Source organism: Triplophysa dalaica, chromosome 15, assembly GCF_015846415.1.
Source record: "Triplophysa dalaica isolate WHDGS20190420 chromosome 15, ASM1584641v1, whole genome shotgun sequence".
NCBI lineage: Eukaryota > Metazoa > Chordata > Actinopteri > Cypriniformes > Nemacheilidae > Triplophysa > Triplophysa dalaica.
The window spans coordinates 8,237,185-8,260,385 of NC_079556.1; the positions used below are offsets into that span (position 1 = coordinate 8,237,185).

Sequence of the window (23,201 nt, forward strand, 5' to 3'; positions counted from 1 at the left end):
AGCTAAGCCACCTGGGTGGGTGCCGCGCTGCTTCACTTAAATAGGAGATGACAATCATTCTGTACTCTGTAGTAGATGCCCGCTTTCCCCTAGCAGCAGCAAATTGGCCAAATCGGCACCTCGGCAAACTAGACTCCGCTCCGGTCGTCCCGCGAGACCGCCGTGCTATTTCGCAGTGAAATACGAAGGCGAGCGAGCGAAGGACGGAAGAGAGGGAAAGAACAGAAGGAATGTGTTGTCTGATTTGTCAGCCCTGACAACACATTTGCTTCTTCGTTTTGTAAACAACTAACCACCTACAAAACATTTCAGGGGTTTAGGGGGAACAGGAAATGAGAGTGAGAGCGACAGCTCAGCGAGGACGCAGATAAGCACATCTCACTTCGCTGACATTTTGGGGAATTTTTGGGAGTCGTGATGATGCAATCATGTTGACATGCATGCTGCTAGCAGGATAGAGAGAAAGAACTCACAGTGTGGTGATGATGGGGCGGCCGCCACGCCGTCTGAGTGGATTTATCATGGTGTGTTCTTCTTTCACCTTTGACCCCGCACTTTTGATGAAGACACTGACATCTCACCAACTGAGAGAGAAAGAGAAGGAGATAAAGCAAGAACAACTAGAGGTTGCATTTGTGTTGAAATCTCTATCCGCGATCATAAGCAAAAGTGGTGCTTGCTAATACCTACTTTACCCCTAACTGCCACGAAATTTTGTTCTAACGTAAAGAAATCTCATTTAACATTCATCTTTGCTCTGCCGGTTGCATAATAAAAGCTGTTTAAGTTCATTAGCACTAATGATATAATTGCTTAGCAAAAGTTACATTATATCGGAGTTAAGGTGGAAGGGCATGTGTTGATGCACTATTTAGCATGTTTTTAGGACTGCTTACAAACAGTACAAGCATGGGTGTGTTTTTGAAACCGCTCGCCCCGATTACGGGCAGACGTGGAGTGCTCAAGGCTGTAGTATCTTCTAGCAGAAGCTGAAAGCTTTGATTAGCCTCTCATGTATTATGTATTATCAATCAATACAAAATGTTCAAAAAGAGGGCGAGCGCAAATGCGTCTGGAATGCTGGCTCACAGATTCCTGTTGCTGATGGTGCGTGAGCTGAGTGATGATTTGATCTTTCTTCTTCAGCTCTTCCCTGAGATACGCCACCTCCTTCATCATCTCTTCCATCTGAAAAACACACAAAAGCAAAAAATATAGAAACACAAATGCAGATGGACTCAATTATACACACAAATGATTGTTAGACACAGCAACATGCAATCTTGGAGATGTATTGACGTAGCCGTGAAAGTAAGTAGATGAGACCTAAACAAGGCTGCGTGTCAAATTACTGGATTTGATCATTAAACCTGCCGCTGTTTATTACTGCATGTTGTCAAAATGAATCAAACAGGAACATTGACAAAAAAAACAAGAAGACAACAAAATGATTTTAATTTTATTTTTGTTCTTCATCACTGACAACTGTCACTTTTGTAGCTGTTGCGACAACCTAATATAAAGCTCTTTTGCATTCACATAAATAACAGATTTGTATTTAAATGTGTATTTGTGAACATGTGGAATTCTGAAGAGGTTGTCCATGCCATTTTACAGACCTGCTGGGCTTTACGTTCATCTTCGCTGGTGTCCAGAATCTCCGGTGTTATCTCACCGTCATCCATCTAAATAAACACACACGCAAACTATTCAAGAGAGTCTTTTCTGTTTACAACTCATTTTATCTCATCGTCTTTCACAGTGACATGCATGCACACTCGAAGCAGTTCAGGGGCTACAGCTGCGTATGTGTATCCCAGCTGCCAAGAAACATTCAAATGTTTGTGATACCTGGAGAAGACTGTGAAGTTTTAGCAGCTGTGATTTGACAGAAGTGCAGTCATCAGCCATGTGTTTGAGAACGAGCTCGTCCAGCGCCGCCGCGTGGCCGTCGCGTTGAATCGAGGGATGCAGAGGCCGGTGGACCGTTCGACAGCCGTCGTAATGCAATCCAGACAGTCTGACAGAGAGAAAGAGTTCGTACAGATATTGTATACTGAAACTACATGACTTTTCAAGAACATTTCTTTGTTTTGAAGGACTACAACTAGAGATGTCATTTATCAAAGAAATTCATTGTTGATCTTAAAATTTACTAATAAAACAAATGCGGTAAATGAAGTATACAATGACTGTGGATACTAAGGTAGCGTTAGACAATACATTTTCAGATTGAACTGGAAATTGATAAAAGATAAGGCCACCTTAGTTTCCACTGAGATTCAGTCATAATAAAGTATTCTTGGTTATTTCTATGTTTCTATTTTGATATATAATATAATTAGTTAGTTTACAATGACATTAGTAGTTTAACCATTTAAAGAACAAGCATATGTCCAAGAATAGTCTTGAACTTTTCAGATCAATCACCACATCTAATAAAATTAAGACAATACACCTACCATTGAAAACCACATGTATACCACAATAAAATTTAAAGTACAGATGTCAATCTTTACTTGACCCACAATTCAATACATTTCTCCCCCCTTTTCTAATTTATCAATAAAAACATTTATTACAAGTGAAACTCATTGGCTTTTTATTTACAAGCTGTTTTTAAACATGGACATGAATTTTCTATTTTTTTTAAGTAACTCCGTAGTAACGGCACATAACCCATTTTTGTTTTTGCATTTCCCTCTAAACAGGGCCTGAATTTAGAGGGACTCTGTAATTTATTTTTATGGGGATTTAAGTTTTTTTATTGAAGAGAGACAATTATTTTGTAATTTTATTTATATTCCCTTTGCACTTTTCAAGTAACTTCTCATTAATTAGGCTGTTTCAAGGATTTTCCAGGACTTAAATTAAAAAACCTTGTACGAACCCTGAAGAAACAGCATTGGTATTAAAAGGGCTGTCTGGAAATTTTAATTGTCCTTGATCTAAACAGAGGAGGATGATGTCAAACTTTAAGAAATTAAAATTTCCTCTCCAATCCAATATTTTAGGATATGTCAGGGCAATTTTTTTGTTTAGATATACATTTTTTTAACTTATCATCTTGAAGTCTTTAGGCCAATAATCCTGTAGTGAAAATGTGGTATTTCGAAAGCCATAACATTGACAGGTAAGCAGTCACCCTGTTGTTTGTGTTCTGGAGAACTCACCTGTTGTCATTTTGAGCATGATCCGTTCCACTCCATCTCTGCTGTCTCCTCCTCCAGTGAGCAGGCCGGCCCCCCCTCTCTGAGCGCTCAAAGTGGGCCATTCCATCTGCATTAAGAGTGGTCAACAACAGTAGTCAATGACAGACGAACAAAATATTATTTACACATTCAGTCCGTTACACTCAGACACTCACACACTTGTAATGAAAGTGTTAAAGGTTGCCCAGCGTCATCCCAAATCCAAAGTTCTTTTTTCTGTGTCTTAGACTTTAGATACAAAGCACTTACACTGCCTGAGGCGAGAAACCAGGGCACACTAACATTCACATACTCTGAGGCATATAAAACACAGTCTGTCTTTGGATATTCTCTGTAAAAGTATAACTCTATTCTTTTAACTAAATCTCTCTCTCTGTCTCACATACAACGTAAGACAGCACTCAGAACAAACAGAAATCTAAACTAGCTCAAAACAAACCTGCTATATTCCACTTGTCCTTCGTACCAAAGCCTCAGAAAAAACAGCCTAAAACTCATCCACGAATACAAATAGCCGTCTATTCTGAATGACACATTGAGAGAAAAACACCATTTCAAATTTAACAAAAGACAAAGATTATATCCAGCTCGACAAACATTCCCAGTGTTTCGTAAGGTACGCAGCAAACTTTCCTGTAAAACTTCTCGCGACTTTCTCAGCTGAGCAGTTGAAGAGCCAATAACTTTTACGCCCCGCTGGAACATGAGTGTGTGTGTGTGTTTGTGAGTTCTGGGAACTCCCTGGGAACACTGACCAGAATCAGACACACATTCAGACACACAGCTGTAATCCCTTAGCCCCAGCTCCTTCAGAAGAGAAGAGGAGTTGGACGTGCTGGCGGCAAGACGGTGGTGTTTTTCGGCAGGGTCGACACAGCCCTCAGGCAGGGCCTCCCTCTGGTCACGGGAACCAGCGTCAAAACAGCGGGTCTTCCTGCCTGCCAAGAGGGCAGATCGACCATGGAAGGAATAAAGAAGGGAAGGAGAAAGCCAGAGAGGGAGGGGGCCTCAAGTCATATATTCCCTCCTCCAAGCTCTTTCTGAATCTGTCCCCCTCACATGACTGCGGGGCAAAACGCCCGGGGCTATAAATACCGCACAGCGCGTGTTGTAAAAGTGAGTGAATTATATTCCCCTTCTGACTGCGCCTGCCAAAATACCGAATGTAAACACAAAACAAGCAAAAAACTCAATAAACAAGAGCTTTTTTATCCACCACTAACTGTTGATAGATCCAAGTGGACCAGTACCGTGTGGGAAGCGACCGCCCCACACCCTTCCTGTATACAGAGGAAGCACTCATTTATTGGAACGTAACCAGAGTGTCTGAGAAAATACAGAACCTTTGTAAAGCTTATGACATCACATGTTATACATCCCAGAGACTGACAGGAACAAGAAATGATCCACACAAAACAACATCTCCAATGCCTAAAACCTTAAAACTGAGAATCAGATGATTCAGATTACATTTTAAATGGACTCACATATAAAATTATAAAAGAGATTTTGAGAAATTATTTTGTGTTCATTCAATTGAAGTCAAAGAGGGTCAATGTTGTATGGATAACAACATTCTTCAAAATATCTTCTTTTTTGTTCTGCAGAAAAAAAGTTAAATACAGGGTGGATAAAGGATGAAACAATTTTGGCTAAACTCCCCCCATTAGTTATTATAATAACTGTCTTTAATAGCTTCTGTGTGAAGACAGAAAGTACAACATTTAAGCATTTGCTATTTATAACACCCAACGTTACAATAACAGACAATTTATGGGACTAAAACAGTTTATAAAACTCAAGAAGCAACTTTAAAATGTTATTTTCAACACATAGTAGTCCTGCTAAATCACAAAAAAAGTAGATTAAAATGGTATAAAAAATACTTTATCTGTCACAGCACCAAAAATAAACACTTTCCCTTATAAAAATTCCACAAACAAAAGCATCACTACAGTCTTTAAGCCCACCCAGCAGATGGGGTATAAAATAAGCAAAGTCCTTCCCCACCGTCATGTAAACTTATAAACATGCTGCTGCAAAATAAGTCTGTTGTTCTCTGTCGTATTAGCCAGCTGTGTCAGATCAATGAAACAATATGTCTTTCAAACAACAGAAATAAGAAATTAAATACATCATCTTCTGTTACTGTATCCCTCCTCAACATTCTTCATTAATGTCCAAATGATTTAAAATAAAGACACTAAGTTGCAGAAAACTTTCCATTTGAACAGTCATTATTCACAATTACATTTGGTTGTGATCAATCAGCATGCTGATTAAATCTGAACAGCTATCACGTCTGTGCAAACAGAAAGCGATTGGAAAGCAATTCAATAGATCACAGACAGATCAACACAAGGTTGATTAGGTTACAAATCTAGTAAGTGGATTATTCTAGCTATATAGATAAACAGTGCTGAACAGAATCAGATTCATTATTTCAGTCATTTATTAACCAGACTCAGAGGTTTGAGAAAATATGGTGGGGACGTCATTCAGTAACTATCTTCACAAAAAAAAACAGACCAAGATCGTTACAAAGTAATTCTAGAAAACTTTTCGTAACCATAATCACAGTTGTGTTGTTTGGAAAGGCATTTAGACCTTGAGGGGCAATTTTGGTTCGTTGATTGCAGGTTTAACTACAAAACTGAATGTATGTGTGTGTGTGTGCTTGCTTGTGAGCACATACCACTGCGCAAGGCCCCGTCTTCTGGCAGATCCACATCAAGCATGAGGTCATCTTCCTCCAGGTCACATGACCCAGTGTAATCGAAGTTGTTGAGAATGTCCTAAGAATGACAAACAGACAGACAGAGAACCGCTGTAAGTTTTGGGTGGTGGGAACATCTAGTCCTATAGTGTTCTTATAAATATTTTACATTTTATTTCATCAATTATACATCCTCAAAAATATGTGTAAAACTACTGTTCATTTAGTTTAAAAATTAGCTTAAAAATGCTAACAGTCATAGAAAAGCTTGTAGTCTTTTTAGTTTTTCTCTCTCTAAAATAAGATTTTATATAAATGAAATTTTGTCACACCTAATGGTATTTCTATTATAATAGTGTTTTTAAAAGTTTTATCAGTATATACAATATACACATATTACAATAAAATATGCTTTGTGAAAAATAAATGTATTATCTTTATATATCACAAGATTTTATCTCCAAAAAGGCTTTTTCCAAAAGGTAAATCTTGAAAATGGGGTGTTGTGTTATAATCAGTACGGTCTAATATTGGGAAGAATACAGTATGGTAATTCACAGATGTACGCTGACATAACTCAAAGAGAGTAGATGAATGCTACATGAATAGACCTTTACGTTTTTGATTTTAATTCATAAATCAAAACCGGGAGTTTTGGGGCAATTTGATTATTTGAAAATGCAAAAGCTTGTCAAGGTGAAAATCATAAAACTCAATTAAAAATGAAAGAGAAGAAGATATTTTATTTATGTAGCACCTTTCCATAGCTCAAGGTCGTTCACATCCATAATACAGACACATAAGGCCACATATTTCCACATTATCCAAAATACATATTGAAAAGCTACATCTTTACCTGAGTCTTGAGGGTAGGCAAAGATTATATCTTATGAAGTGTAAGGAGTAGCAAATTTCATAATTTAGGAGCATTAACATTAAATTACCTACCACTTAAAGCAGACAGACAAAAACGAGGAATGGACAAAAGACCGAGCTCAGTTAATCTGAGGGACCGGGCAGTAGTGTAGGATTAGACTAGGTCAGACAAATATGGAGGCGCAAGACCATTCAATGCCTTAAATGATAACAGTAATATCTTAAAGTGAATACATGATGTCACAGGTAGCCAGTGAACATCATCCAGTAGAGGAGTAATGTGAGCAGAGCGCCTGGCGGAGCAGAGGTTAGAACATACTGTAACCTTGCTATGAGTTTTTGCTATGAAAGAGGTCGTTTCAAACTGTGCTATTAAAGATGACGTAACACACTCAGTAATCTTTAGTACATATACCATAGAATTGCATACTTTGTATCTTCGAAGACTATTTAGTTTGATCAAATTTATAAAAGACCGATATAGTTGTATGATTGTTTCAGGGAAAAGTCAAGCTCCGGGAGGCAGACCTACAGCACGAGCACACAATACATCATCGCATTATCCCTGCATAACTGTTGTTTCACTATAAGTTTGTGTTGATTACATTATGCCAACAAAGAACAAAAATATGACTTTTTGACAAACAGGTCATGTCCGGCATCTTTTAGCGCTGCGACCGCGCCATTTCTCGATCTCCAAATCCAGCGTGATATCCACCGTATATATAACATTCATCACCAAAATGCATCGAGTAAAACAAACACAGCTGAACTTCCGTCAGCCAAGAGAAGTGGCAATGATAGGTGTACTCCTTCTCATGCTGGCTGGTTGACGCGTGGGCGTGCTCTTTCTTTCGCTCGCTGCATGACGCGTGGGGGTGCGGAGGAATGTCATACATTCAACAATTTTTTTTACAAGTTGACCTTGTTAAGCTTCAGAAGCCAGCACATTTAGTATATAGTTTTATTTCAGTAAAGATTCCTAACCAAGTTTTGTACAAAACAACATTCTTGTTTTGCTGATTTATTTACATTAACAATTGAACTTCCTTTTGTGGAAGTAGGACGCCTTTAAAAGGCTTGTTTTTTTAATTGGTCACTTGACATTTAACAGATGCTTAAACGGTACACTAATTGCAAGGACATTTCCTATGAATCAATGTGGGGGTAAGTGTCCCGCTCAGGGGCACAATGCTGACAAATGGGTCGCAGTAAACTTCCAGTTAATGATTCATGCGCTACCTTTAGTTCAAAGCTACAACCTTTGCATTTCTATCCCTTAACCTATGCAACAGCTAAATCTGCACTGCACATATAGAATGTTACATTATAAAGGTTATCGAGCTACATAAAACACATTTACATCTCCAAGAAGATTTCTTGTTCAGAATGTGATTTTTTTGCATAATATTCACGTAAAAAGGACAGCTGTGGCAAAGCACAATGGTACAAATTCGCTCTCAGCACACTTCAGAGAACATGATCAATTATGCTATCCCTTCACAGAAAGATAATGTGCAAAATGTCTCTTCAAGCTGACACATTGTTCTCAAATATCTTCCATCATATTTATACCTTTTTAAACAGAAACAAGCCTCAGGCCAAAACATGGTGCTACACGCCCCCAAAAACACCCACATGTACAACACAACCAACAGTTCTTTGTCTCAAAGTGACTACAAAGTGCATTTAAAGAACCAAGATGTGACACCCTTTACCTACACGCACACACACAGAGTCTCCAGGCCTTACTATCTCATACTCTCTCCATAAAGGGGCTTAGTCACGGCAGGTTGCTTCAAAGGAAATGACATTTCACTGCGCTGGGCGGCAGCTTAGACACGCAGCCCAAGCTCCATCAGCCCTCTCCTTCTGCGCAGAAAGAGCAGGCATATCGCAGCTCATTTCACATAGACCTGCACAGATCGGATTAAAGATCCCTTTAGAGCTGGACTGATACAGACAGAACTTCAGATAACATTTAAGAAAGGTCCTATTAGACAAGCCCACAATTCTGATCACATTTCACACGATCTGAGCCCTGCACTTGGGAATCAAGCATTATATTTGAACAAGATCGAAAATAATTATTCAATCATTAAACAGAATTTTTTTCAAAAAAGGTTGTAATCAAGTAATCTAATACTTTTTTTAAATAAAACATTGCATATCAAGTTTAAGTTATTGTTTTCATTCAAACAGTTCCAGAAACTACGATTCATGTAGATTCATTTACAACAACTTCCATCATTCCACACTCATTCACATCGTCACTGACCTACGTCATCCATAAATTATTCAGAAAACTAAGTGTAGGCATTATGGATAAGTTCAGTTCAGCATAAAATTACAAAAACGTTCTCAAATAGATTCACATACACACACATATATTTTTGACACATATTTGTTTTTCTCAATTACAGGATATCACAATTGTGTCTAGAGTGTCTTAGCATAATGCTTTCACAGCATCACCAGCAAATCTCAGAAAGCAATAATGGCCAAGCATCATAACTGCCTTAAGAATAAACAGCATTTAACGCTTGATATTCTTTTGCTGTCAATATAGATTAAATTTCAAACTGCCACTGCCGCCCAGAGATCCAAAAAACACAAAAAAAAAACAGGACTCTGAAAGGGCCATAAGGAAATGTAGGGCTCCAAAAGATTAAAGCAAAATAAAAGAGACTCAATAAAGCAATAACCTAATAAATTAGGATGTGATTATGGGGCTTAAGTACTTATAGAAATTATTCAAATCCTGCTTGAAGCATAAGCAATGTCAGTAAATGATAAAGCGTAAACAATGAGTTTTAAGTCCCAGCTAATTAATGCTGGAACAGCAGCAGATAAAACCATGTCCCAGAATCACTTAGTGTCGTGAACACAAGGCTTAGGCACCTAGCTCATTTATTCACTAATGAATTGGCCTGTAAATGCCTCCTGCAAGACAGACTATATATAGAATATATAAACAACTCTTAACTGAGCCTAACAGGGGATGCGTTTTGAAGTCAAAGTCAACCAAGGGATTAAACACACAAATACACACAAAGAAGAGACATGGAAGGACTCTTAAAAGTTCATACAGCCCCCTTGTGTAGTTAGGAAATATTTTGTATATTATACAATATATTAATACTATATTATACATGACATATTATGTAAGGGAGTATTATGCAGCCATAGTTATTTCTGTAACAGAAAATGATTTTTCACATAACAATAATATGTATTTAAGCATATATTCCATTATAAATTGTCAGAACACTTTGACTGTTGTGAGTGGGTGCAGGAATAAAGTTGCACAGCTAAAAAAGGGTTTGTCAGTGATAGTTTATTAGGACATTGCTATGCTGTTGCTGGGTATTTTTGGTGGTTGCTAAGGCAGAGCTATTTGAGGTGTCATTCATTTCTACAACACAAAATTTGTGGGATTAGTTATGAATCTAATTCTAATACTTGGGATTATGAGTTTAATTCCAAACTCCTAAATATGAACAATAATTACAACGCAGTTTAGCATACTAACATAAAAACACAGACTGACAGAATGTTTAATTCCTTGCAATACCGTCAGCACACCACTAGATGTCACTCAAAGACTTGTTTAACCTGGCCACTTAGGTTGAACTACATTAGTGGAAAAAACAATAAAACTATGATAACAATGACTCAGACAACTTTCAATTTATACACAACCCTATTACATAATGCTTGTCATGGCTCGCCTGCTTGTACAATGCACCAAATGTACTGTCTTAAAGGACTACAAATACTGGGACTACACTTGACAAACATGACACCACAAAAAACTATTCACCTTTCTGCTACATCTTCATTCATTATTTCTTAAGTGATGTTTACAATAGTTTTAACTTGTGCAATGATTTGTGGTTAACGTCAGATTTAAGAGTGTGCACAGTAGATTATACTAGCACTTTACGAATACTTATTATAATACTACTTAAAGGGATAGTTCACCTAAAAATGAGAATTCTGTCAACATTTACTCACCGTTAGATTGTTCCAAACCTGTGTACATTTACTTGTTCTGCTAATCACAAAGAGAGATATTAGGAAAAATGTCAGTAAACAAAACAGATCTCATCCCCCATTAAATCCCATAGTATTTATTTTCTCTACAATGGCAGTAAATGGGGATGAGATCTATTTAGTTACTGACATTCATCCAAATATAGTCTTTGTGTTCAACAGAACAAAGAAATGTAAACAGGTTTGGAACAGTCTGAAGGTGAGTAAGTAATAACAGAATTTTGTTTTATTTTTTGCCCTTTAAGACACAATCATTTCAATGTCAAAACTGTTTAGGAATGATGCAAACTTGAACGAATGGCGTTTGTGTTTTCTCTTTATTCTACGATTCCTGTTCTTCATTCCATAGATCGAATCATACAGTAGAAATCATTCAATAAAAAATATCCCATCTGGTTTTAGTCCGATCAGAAGCTGGAATGTTAAGCGGTAGTGTTCCGCACTGGCACCAGATCAAGGGGCTCTGGAGCAGCTGAGGTAAAACAGTACTTCACTTCACAACGGCAAATTCTGCAGTCAGAACGCTGCAGTCACGGGTCAGAACCATAGAGGCTATTCCATAATAAGCAGGGAAATAATTAGCAGGATAAGGTCGTAAGGCAAAAGCACACACACAAATTCGTAACACAAATGCTAACTCGTGGAGCAAAGGAGAGATCGGATTATAGAAACAATTTATAATTTATTTTTGACTGTCTGAGTCTTCCACCATCATACTGTTGCTCTGTAGGAGAGCAATGGGAGTCAACCTTGACGTATAATCATTTTGGCGAAGAGTATGCATGTACTCACAATGCTGTTGAGGTCTGACTCATAGCTGCTGCAACAGTGCATGTGCTTGTTGTGTCCCAGTGGTTCCATTCCCTCCTCATCCCACATGTACGTCCCCCCGGAGCTGTTTGAGGGTGACAGCTCCAGAGAAGAAGCTGCGAGACAATCTCCATCAGGGGATGTGAGTGACGGCCCATGCGTTGGTCCAGTCCTAAAATCTGCCTTACCACCTGAGAACAAATAAGGGAGAATCATATGGTGAGAATATGTAAGATATGTCATCTAGTTCTCTCCTTTTCACAAATGCAATAGTTCTAGCATATACCTCCAAGACCAATCCCAGTCCAGTCCATGGTCTCAGTTAAGAAGCTCTGAAGGCGTGTCTGGGTGGATGTGACACCAAGACTTTTGTTATGCGAGATCCCATTCTGCGATTGGTCCCCTATGTTGTCAAAGTCATCAAGGAACTCCTCACTGGTGTCATTCCTCTCCAGAGAGGATGCAGAGGAGAGAGACATGTCCTCTGTGCCCTCCACTTTGCGTTGGAGGTTCCCATCCAGCCCCTGCTCTATCAAGACCTCCTCAGGGGAATCTGAATGAGTTGATGCCTTTTCAAAAGAAAAATACAGCTTTAGAGCAAATTTCCCTTTTCTCTAGGGTACCCATGTGACGGCTATTTTTCATCACAATATAATGACTATTTACCTTTTCCAATTTAATCACGGTGCCATCAATACACCGTTTTATTTAGACTTTTTCAATTAATCAACTAATAATCTTTTTATTATGTTAAATTATAAAAGAATCATATCACAATAAACACATTTTTGATTACCGACATCATTTAAACTGGAACAGAAACACTCAAAAGCCCAGTGTTTAAAATCTAGCATCTAGTGGTAAGGTAGCGAATTGCAACCAACGGCTCACTCCACCCCTCCCTTTCGATGCACCACAGTGGCTGACACAGGGCTAAGTTCTTGTTAGTTTTTCTTTCTTTGCCAGAGGATATAACGTATTTATGAAACACATTCTGTAGAGCAATTTGTCCTTTAGGGCTACTATAGAAACAACATGGGGAATTCCATGCAAGAGGACCTGTGAGTTATGTAGATAGAAATAGTTTGTTCTAATGTTATATAAAAATATAACGCTTCCTTATTTAAGGTCTTTATACACCTCTGAAGTTATGTATTTTATATTGCATTTCGGTCAATAGATCCTCCAAAAAAATACACACTGTACCTTTAAATTTAAAAGAGGACTGTATTAACGATATAATAAATATTACAAAACGGTTACCACACAATACAAATATTAAGGCCAAAAAATATGCATCAATGCAACGTTCATGAAGTTAAATCACATAAAGCCTTCTATCCAATTGAAAAATTGTCCCTGATCGACTGTGAACAGCAACAAATGTTTCATTTATGTCGTTTAGTGTGCTGCACAATGAGGCACAGAATTGTACACTTAACCAATCAAAATCAAGCGCTGGAATTAAGCATTCTTTTTTAAGCAATAAGGTACTCTAAGCTAGTGCATTATCGTAAATAAATCACAGGTGAAGGGTGTTGTTAGGCATGACATGAAACGGAGGGACAGGAGGCTTCAAAATATATCTAAAAATCCCTTTAACCTTTATGTTTCTTGAAAAAATGTCCCCTAAATATTGAATTATAAATGGTAATCATACATGTTAATTAAAGATACTTACACTCTTCGTTGGACAGTGAGGCAGCTCTGGAGTAAGTGGAGGCGTTATAACGTCATTCTCTATAAGTGTCCTCCCAACCAATAGAGAGCACTGTGATTTGGCAGCAACTGTTCGATTAAGCCTGCATGCCTGTAATGAGGGCTTTGTCAACACAGAGTTGGATAGAAGAGGTCTTTTTATGACATTAGGGGGTGTAAAGCTGTCTGGCGAAGTAGCTGCAGCCGGGAGTTGGTCTGAAAGCCCCTTTCTAAACCGCAAGCCCCCGAAACCGAGTGCCAATTTGCCTTTGCTAAGGCTTTGGGGAGATTTGAGACCAAATGTTCGTGGAGTGCGTAGCTGTGTATTAGCCAGTGGTTTCGCTAACTCCACGGCCTTGTTGAAAGAGAAGGACCGTATCATGGGTGCATTGCTTGGTGAGGGTAGCTGCTTAAAATGAGTGAAGCTTTGAGAACGCACCATATAGTCAGGCACGATAGACTGCAGTGACAGGCTGTCATTAGAATGGGACAGGCTATCCCTGGAGCTACTTCCATGAGATCCAGAGTTTGCTCTGGGTCGCTGGAGCCCTGAAGAAACCATCCGCCCAGGGGTCGACCCCACAGGCAATGTTCCATTTTGAGTTGCCTTGGAGCATGAGATTTTTTGGGTTAAGTCCTGAGTGTTGACGGTTGTTGTGATCCGAGAGTTTTGGGGCTTTGATTTAGGACTTGGAATGGACTTGGGTACAGGTTTGGGGCTTCCAGTTGAAATGGAGGAGGCAGACCTGTGTATTTTAGTTGAGCAAACAGAAGGGCTTTTTAACTCCCTGTTTGCTGGAGAATGCAGGGAGCGGATGTCTCTCTTTTCCTCGGGCGGACGACTTTCATCAGGGCTTTTAGGGTCCACTGTCCCACCACTCTCCTTTCTCCATTTCATAGAAAAGGAAGAGGCTCTGACGAATCCATTTGGCTTAGCAGGGGGACTTTTGACTTCCTGTATGGGCGCAGTCTGGGTTGTCCCATTGGGAAGGGGTGAGGGGGTACCATTGACTGGGCGGGCACCAAATTTTGGTAGTCTGGACACCATGGGAGACTTGCTGAGAATCTTCTGTTCCATCAGCAAATAACAGAATCGTGGACGGACCAAATATACAGAGACCTAGAGGGAAACAGCAAAAAACAGATTATTTAAAGTCAATTTTTTTGGCCATAAACTTTGTTTATTAGCCATAACCAATTTGTTTTTCCATTAGCACAGTTTCAAACCAAATAACAACCAAACATAAATGCTAATTAGTAGGTTAGTAAAACACTGTCCTATAGAAAACTCAACAACTGATGGAACTACTGTATCATCACATCAAGAAACTGGGTCAGTTCTTCACACCTCACTAGTCGTCTAAATGATCAATATTGTCATGAAATTTTTTAGTAGAAGCTTAATAACAGCTAATTAAACAAAATAATTTTGTAACGTTTCAAGTTTAAATGTATTAATTTAGCTTTTTATCAAAAAGAGGAACAAGCAAAGATTTTACCAAACCTAACCAATGTTCCTCAGACACAAAGTGTGTGGGTATAGGAGATACAGAGAGAGAGGAAGAGAGCGAGAGAGAGGGAGGGAGAGACGGAGAAATCGATTATCTATCCAACCGACTTGTACTGCGTGTTCTATGCAGGGTCGTGGTGGACTGGAGATTATCCCAGCATCTTGGGCCACAGACCAGATTTCAAGCTGTACATCAAAAAAACGTATTCTAGATTATTATACCCTGGATTATCAATCATTAGACACAAGGACAAGCCTATGGCATGGACGGTTTGTTCATATATAATGTTACTTTTGTGCATTTAAATAAAATGAATTCACAATAACAATGTTGTTGTTGTCACTTGGCAATGGCCTATATAAACGTTATCTTTTTCAGCAACGCTTGACAGGAGCATGCAAACTTGTAACCTGGTAACTCATTATAGCTCTTTTTCTATAGTTACCTCTTCGATTTACCACTTTGTTGTTTCCTCGCCTGTTGTAAATCACTTTGGATAAAAGCGTCAGCTAAATGCCTAAATGCAAAGTAAATGTAGTTGGACCCCTGCCATCAAGTGATCGGATTGGACAGTTCTGTGAAACGTGACAGCACAGCTAAAACGGGGTGGGGAGAATCCAGGATATCTCCAACAGAGTGAGCCGAACTAAACCTCGTGAACTTTAGGGATGGAAGTCTTCCAGGTGGGACACAGCATGTGTAGCATGTGATCATGTGATCCGCAAACACGAGCTGCTGCATTAACGTTAAATGCAACAGTCAGCCAAAAGAAAACCAGCACTCTCCTCTACTCATTATAGAAGTGATAAAGTGAGTTAAACTGTACATTCGAACCAAATATGTAACCTGTTTGCATGACTAAAGAAATGTAATACAATGTATGTCTTCTTAAAAGCAACTCTCTTTAACTCTTTCCTCGCCAGCCTTTTAAAAAAAAGTTGCCAGCCTACGCCAGCGTTTTTTTTTACATTTTCACCCAACTTTAGTGGTTCACAGTACTGTTTCTGTAAAGAATATATGGACAAACAATATCCAATGAAAGAACAGAGTCTCTGCTTTTAAACAAAAGAAACCGTATTCTTCCATCTTCATTTTGTACGGCTGAGATAATCAATGGTTCTTGTCAAAGATTCCGCCCAGATTACACTCAGAACATGAATACGCCCTACATATCGAGTCATTTGAGTCAAATGGGATTGAATGAACTGGAACATGTCGTTCATGGTCTAATGTTCTGTGTTCCAACAATGCATATCTATTTAATGATTTTTCCTGAAAAATAAAGGTAATGAACTGGATTATTTCATTCAAAGGTGAAGTAAATTATATCAAAATAGTTGAATCTTTGTATGGAACATTTAATTACACCAAGTAAATGATTTACATTTAAGCATTTGGCAGACGCTTTTGTCCAAAGCAACTTACATTGCATATATCCTATACATTTGTTTCTTAGTATGTGCAATCCCTTGGGATCAAACCCATTACCTTGGCATGGTTAATGCCATGCTCTTACAACTGAGCTACAGGAAAGCTTAACCCTTTATATTTAGGTAGACTAAAATGTTTTTCATATTTCGTCGACTAAAACGATGGGGTTGAAAAAAATGTGACCAAAACTAAATTGCATTTTCGTCAAAAGACTATGACTAAAACTAAATCAAAAATTGCTGTCAAAATTAACACTGATGCATAGTGTTGGAGCCGAGGGTATTGAGTGGAGACGGAGACCATTTCACATTATCATGGATATACTTATTGAGACAGGGATGTCGTTACATTCAAGATTTTTTAAGGCATAAAGGAATTATCATCACAGGAAAAACCTTTTTCACTCATAGAAGGCTTTTAAATGTTATTATTATAGACCACAGAGGGACTTGAACCAAAACAACAAAGGGAATACGTCCATTGAAACAAGGGCAAACCAGATATGAACACAGCAACCCTTTATTCACACACTGACCCACATTCTATGATAGAGATTATACTGTACCAGCAATCACACCAGACAAGCGGACAGACATCGAAAGAAAGAGGGAGGGAGAGGCACATTGAGGGGAGAGCTTTATAATCTTCTTCATTCTGACAAATCAGGTCAACCACAGCACACGCTGCCAAATCCCTTTAACTCAACAAAACACCTACTGAGGCTGTTATACATTTTCTAGGGGCAGGTGCATAATCTGCTTGGACTAGTTTTAGAATTTAGTCATCAATTTCTTTGTTTCGGTCATAACTTAAAACATTACCCTGCAAAAGAACTAAGCAATGACTGGGAAACAAATATAACATTAAGCATGAATGTTAAAAATCCTCCATATAAAAAGTAGGTGAATGCTGTTACACACTTCCGGAAATCCTGCAGAATTCACCTAATCTGAGGATGACATAAAGTCTCCTGAAGTGTTTCCACTTAAGTGTGGCGTCCATTGAGACTCAAAAAATCATGGATCAGACTAGTAAAGAACAGATTCAAAGCCGACCACTTAATTCCAAATACATCACATCTCAGTGGGCTAAGGAGCAAACACAACGTGTACACACAGGGACCAACTCTCACGCATTCGACGTGAGACTCATGTAATTGACTGTTTACTCACGCTTCCACGCCAAACATCCATTCTCTCACGTAGGATCGTACCCGCCATTTTTTTCTGAGGAGTGTAATAAAATGTGTGAAATAAATGCCTAAAAGCCCATCTGTATTTTGGTGCTGCAAACTTTCCTCCGTGGTCTAACAGTGGACCTCAATGTCAAAATAAGGTGGCCATTGGCCAATCAAATGTAAGAAGGTGAGAGTTACTGTTTTCAGAGCAATTGTGGTTACCAATCAAATCAAAGAACGGTCACGGTGATCTTTCCTTATTTGTCCTCCATTGTCCTGTATTTAACTATGTCTCTTTAACATAACATGTCTCAGGCCACTAACCCAGTGACGTCCCCATCAGCGGCACTGCAAGATGGTGACGCCCTTGCTTCAAGGCATCCTTTTTTCTTTTAAATGGTGACATTAATCTGGTTTACTATATCATTTTTGATTTGGAGTGGCAACTTCTTTAATAAATAATGTCTACTTGACTGGACAGTTCATTTCCACTTTAAAGGCCTTATATAAGTAAAACTTAATTTAATACTTTTTAAGGACCCGCGGCAACCTCTTTATATTATGAGCAGAAATGTTTTTAAGTCCCTAATAGAAAAAGAGATATAGAGAGAGAGAGACAGTGGTATGCCTTTATGCAGAAACAATTTTTATGGTCATATAGATTTTTTATCTTTTGTATTTTCTAATCGAAGTGACTAGTAAAACTGGACTTTTTACATTGTACCATCCACTTGCTAAAGTATGTTTCCATATATAACAACATTTAAACTAAGTATTTAAATATGTATTTTAGGATTAGTTATGAAACTACATTACTCATCTATCGGTCGAGGGAAAAACCTAATCTGTTCAGTGTGGAAACCCCAGCCTGGCCAAACATAATTTGCAAAAAGTATTTACATGTCAGCTGAGAGGAGATTTGCATCGTTCTCAACTGGATAAAAAGAAAGGGAAATCATATGTTAATAGCTGAAATTATGGGTCTTGATTTTATTATCCCTATGTTAATCATACAAATATACAGCTTCTTTAATACATTTACAAAAAAAAAACATTTACAGCTTTATTATTATGCCCTAATACATGTCCACCCCTACCCAGCAGATAAAAGAACAAAAAAACACAGGCACACAGATCAAGTCGCTGACACAGGGTTCAATACTATAATCAGCAGGAATCCTGCCAAAACTCACTTTGACATTTTCTACAGAACAATCTACAGCTGTTCAGAGCAACAGTGACTTACTATATCTGCTGACTTAAGTTCAATAATAAATTAAACTTTTATTACACTACAAGATGATGTAACAACAAATAGAATACTGACAGTAGATGCAAACGAACAGAATCATTAAAGATTAAGTAAAAACGCCTTTTGACAGCAACATAAGTTGACAGAAACAAAGATGTTTGTTAATAAAGATGCAGAGAGACTAGGGCTGGGACGATAGATCATGCAATTGTTATGCACAGTTTCTCATTAAATTAGTTAATTGCCATCACCTCTTAAAATCCAGACGCTGCTCTTGCACAGAAGGTCCAAATACGGTCAGCAAAAGTAGTACCATTTACACCATTTACATTCTGTCACAGTACGAACTGAATTTGTACCTATCTATCGGACCTAAAAGCAGTACGTTCTACTGTATATAGTACGAGTATGAATACATTTCGGACTTACTGCGTCCGCCATGTTTTATGGTCATGTGACCCATATGCTCTTTGACCTATGACGTATTAACAACAAACTGTACGTGAGCGTTGATAAATACACCATTTAGTCACGAGATATTCATTTATTGGCCTTTACATTAAAAATGGACGTACACCTTAAAGTTTCACGATTTATTTATTCAAATTACTTTTGAAATTTGACCGTTGCTCAGCTCCTGCGGCATAGAAAAGTGTCAATCTGATCCACAATCACAAACTCGGCAGAAGCAGTAGCCCATCCGGGTATTTCTCGCTTACTGTTTTGTGCATACTGAGGTTTTGAACAGTCATGACTCAAGGTAAGTTTATACTCGAGCGTCGGACCAACGTCGTAGCCTGCATGTCGGTTTTCATTTATACTTCTACGGCACTGTCTGCGTCGACAGGCAATAACCACTAGGCGTCAGTGTCCACACGTGGTGCATGTGTAAACAAGACAAGAGCCGAAGAAGAAGCAGTGATAGCGGCAAGTAAACAGTCACTTTTGTTGCAGATTTGAGATGTTTCATACAGAAGCAGAAATATTTACTCTGATAATTAATTTGGAAATGCGTTTGAGAAAACATGACTCTATCGCAGAGTTTCTTGACCTGAGGGAGAGGTGTTGTTAGCCATTCTTTGTTTGCCTTTGTCTCGTAAAGATAATATCATCACTTTACTGAACTTAATCATCTGTTATTCGTTCCAAACGAAACTGAAGGTAGTCACTAGGTTGAAGATCATTGATATTAACTAATGATCTTAAATCATTTGCAATCGTTCATAAAACACCGCCATCTTTAACAGGGCTAGTAGTAGCTGCAGCGCTTCTAGAGCAGAACAATCATGTTTTGAGAGAGGAACAGGACCGCCTACCTTATTAACATACGGACACAAAATAAATGTAGAAATGTATAAATCAATGTAGAAATTTATAAATAAATTTAGATATACAGAAATAAATGTAGAATTACAAAAAAGGTACAAAGTTGATATTTTTATTTATTTACGTACGCATTTATGTATTTATTGATTGAATTTTTTGTACATTTATGCATGTATTTATGTTTTTATTTATTTATGAATGTATTAATTTTTTTAATTCTTTATTCCTGCATTAATGCATTAATGCATGTATTTATTTATTTGTTTGTTTATTTACGCGTGTATTAATATATTCATTATTCATTTATGTATTAATGCACTTAAGTCAATTCTCGTCCTCCATATTTGACGAGTCTTGCTTTTTCAATTGCACGTTATAAAGGACTCATAAACTTAATCTCCTAGTGATTTTAGATTGAGCAGTACTTCCTATTGATCAAAGAGTCATAGTTCATGGCAAAACTGCAGCCATAACAGCCGATCGTACAAAACAAGGAAAAATATCCATACTTTAAACAATATCCATACTTAAAACTCATTTGCACTCAGAACCACAGAATCTTGTTGCAGAACAAACTACACATCAGCACCCTTAACACGATTTAGGATGATGTTACAGGTCCAAAAAAAATAATAATCACACTCATGTAACCAAATGTAATATCGGTCATATAAGCTAGCACACAATAAAAGTACACACAGGCACAACCCAACACCACGCATTACAGCTGTCTGGGGCTTAGGATAGCATGGACCCTTCATATTATACTACATTACACTCACTGTAATACAATATGGTACTGTAGCTAGATCAGCAGACAGCAGCGTTCAGAATGATCACCTAATAGCCCCTGCTGCTGGATATAAAAACCATTAAGAGAAAAATCTGAAAGCTTGATCGAGGTGTGCCACTGTTATTGCATATGTAAGTTGTGTAGTCACTCATTCAGAAACATACACAGACAACATAAAGTACACCATGACCACACATATTCTGTGGCTTTGAGCTCGCAAGTATTCTTTGATAAGAACACACACCCGACAGATGCTAGACCACAGCTCTTGCCATGCCACCCATGCAAACTAATTCAGTAAACACGGGGAACCTCGCACCTGTCGAGGACACACACGCAGTCTATCAACAGTTAAGTGAGGAGTTTAATTTTGGCAGTTGGTGAGTTAATGCACACCAGACAGTGTAAAGCCAAAATCATCCCTGACAGTTCATGGCCAACATAACATAACCAGTGACTGACAGCTACGCAGGCTCCATAGAAACCAACTGAATGACTGTGTGTGTATTAAGTGTTTTGGGTGTGTGTTCTAACCCCGGCACCAAATGACAATATGACTCATAAATGAGCGTATACTCACTTTAAAATCAGTCTACACGTGTGAAAATGTGCCAGGAAACCCTTATATTTAATGCATTCATTCCTATACCTAATGCTGACAAGATCTCGTAAGGTTCTGGAAGAATTAATGCATTATTGGAATACACACAGAGGAAGTCATTATGTGAGAGATCTATGTTTTTCTAGGCTTCAATTTCCTATAATATCCTCTGTGTACTAAATCACATGGACTACATACGCATGCGGCTGATATTTGTCACATGTACACACTGGGTGTTGTTGCTCTGACTAAACTTTTTTCCTTTTATCCGGTAAATCCTCCATATCCCTGAAGGCTCCGTGTTGCATAAGTCATGTTTCTGTCTTTAACTTGGATGGACATCAGCCAAAAAAAGAGCAGTTGCAGTCTGGGGGCAAAGGTTATGTCTGTTCTTAAAATAGCAGGTCAGCTTATCATGAGAGTGAACAACACATGAACTTCAGAGTGAACGTGGCTGTTCCATCAATGTTCCCACATAGTTCGAGAATTGGGAGGAAGGTTTCAAAGTTACAATTAGTTGAAAAGAATGCAATGTGCCATGTGCATCACACATAAAACTAACAACATACAGGATCATTTTGTTCTTATACTCAACTTATGGTATAAATTCTACACCACAAAAGTTCATATAAAAGAAAACATATGGCTCTAAATAAATGCATATCGGTATAAAAAAATAATTGATGCATTAGATTTGACGCACCTGTTAGATGAAATCAGCCGAGTCTACCCATGAGGTCAATGTCAAGAGATGCGGAGCTTCAGACGAGTTCACGGTCAACTTTAAATGCTTATTAAACAAGCCACATTACACAATATCACAAATTATGAAACACTAAAGTTAAGTTCGTGTAACAAAACAACCGTGTCACTAAACCAACCCAGAAATGTAAGAAAAGCATCCAATATCACAACGTTGATTGAGACTGTTTACTACCAACACAAACTATAGTCCGAAAGTTTTAATGCATTCCTATTATAGGATCGAGAAGTATAGCGTTCGCATGCTGTTTACGGCCGCAGAGCGATATCCAGCTTCATATAGCATCTTTACGGTCAAGGCAATGAGTTTAAAAGCACAAGCGTTGATGTCACAGTGATGCTGTAAACTCAGAGTCCATTGTGATGTTTACGATGGTCGTCGTTTATTCCAGTTTCGTGTCCCATCAGCACCTGCGCTTCACCCGCGTGGTTGCGTTAACGCGCGTATGAAAACGCAAAAACATACGTTTTGTACGCAGGGCGGTTGTTTGCCTCTATTCTGATTCGCTATATAGGAAAAGTGTGCTCTCATCTTTTGGCCCCGGGATACAACAGAGCTATCGACCCCCCTTCGCGAGATCTCTCTCACGCGCGTTGAAAGTGTGACTCTGACGTAAGACGTCATTCCGTGAGGAAAATATGAATATTCATGAAGCCCTGTTGTGCGGGTTGTTGCTAGAAGGGATACAGCTACGGCGAAATCTTGCCATAAAATAACAAAAATTAAATTAGCTAATGACTACACCAACCCTAAGCTTATAGTTATAATACAAATATGAATTAACTGTTGATAGCGTTACAAACATTATGCGGTTTTGAAGTGCGCATGCCCAGTGGAGGTCGCTGCATAGCCAAGTAGGTGTGATCGAAGGGTATTTCCTACCTCAAACTCGGAAATTACGTCTGAAACGGAGCCCAACGACCGTAGTTAGACATTCGACCTGACAACTGGGATCAGATGTTTTTTAAATATATACATT

The 23,201-nt window shown here is 38.4% G+C and overlaps 1 protein-coding gene across 3 annotated transcripts in view; it reads right to left on the minus strand.

The window, feature by feature from the left end:
• ccser2a (coiled-coil serine-rich protein 2a) overlaps positions 1–23,201 on the minus strand; it is a 32,048-nt gene extending 8,847 nt beyond the window's left edge. The window contains exons 1-10 of one of the 3 annotated variants that reach the window (XM_056767436.1): positions 22,163–23,084; positions 13,352–14,488; positions 11,957–12,239; positions 11,653–11,861; positions 5,908–6,007; positions 3,174–3,279; positions 1,852–2,020; positions 1,620–1,685; positions 1,090–1,188; positions 474–584 (exon numbers count right to left, since the gene is read on the minus strand). In XM_056767436.1, the coding sequence (XP_056623414.1) occupies positions 474–584; positions 1,090–1,188; positions 1,620–1,685; positions 1,852–2,020; positions 3,174–3,279; positions 5,908–6,007; positions 11,653–11,861; positions 11,957–12,239; positions 13,352–14,446 (2,238 nt within the window). In that variant the 5' untranslated portion in view covers positions 14,447–14,488; positions 22,163–23,084. Of the gene's footprint in view, positions 1–473; positions 585–1,089; positions 1,189–1,619; positions 1,686–1,851; positions 2,021–3,173; positions 3,280–5,907; positions 6,008–11,652; positions 11,862–11,956; positions 12,240–13,351; positions 14,489–22,162 lie in introns of all 3 variants that reach the window. The other 2 variants (XM_056767438.1, XM_056767437.1) reach the window with 2 other exon arrangements.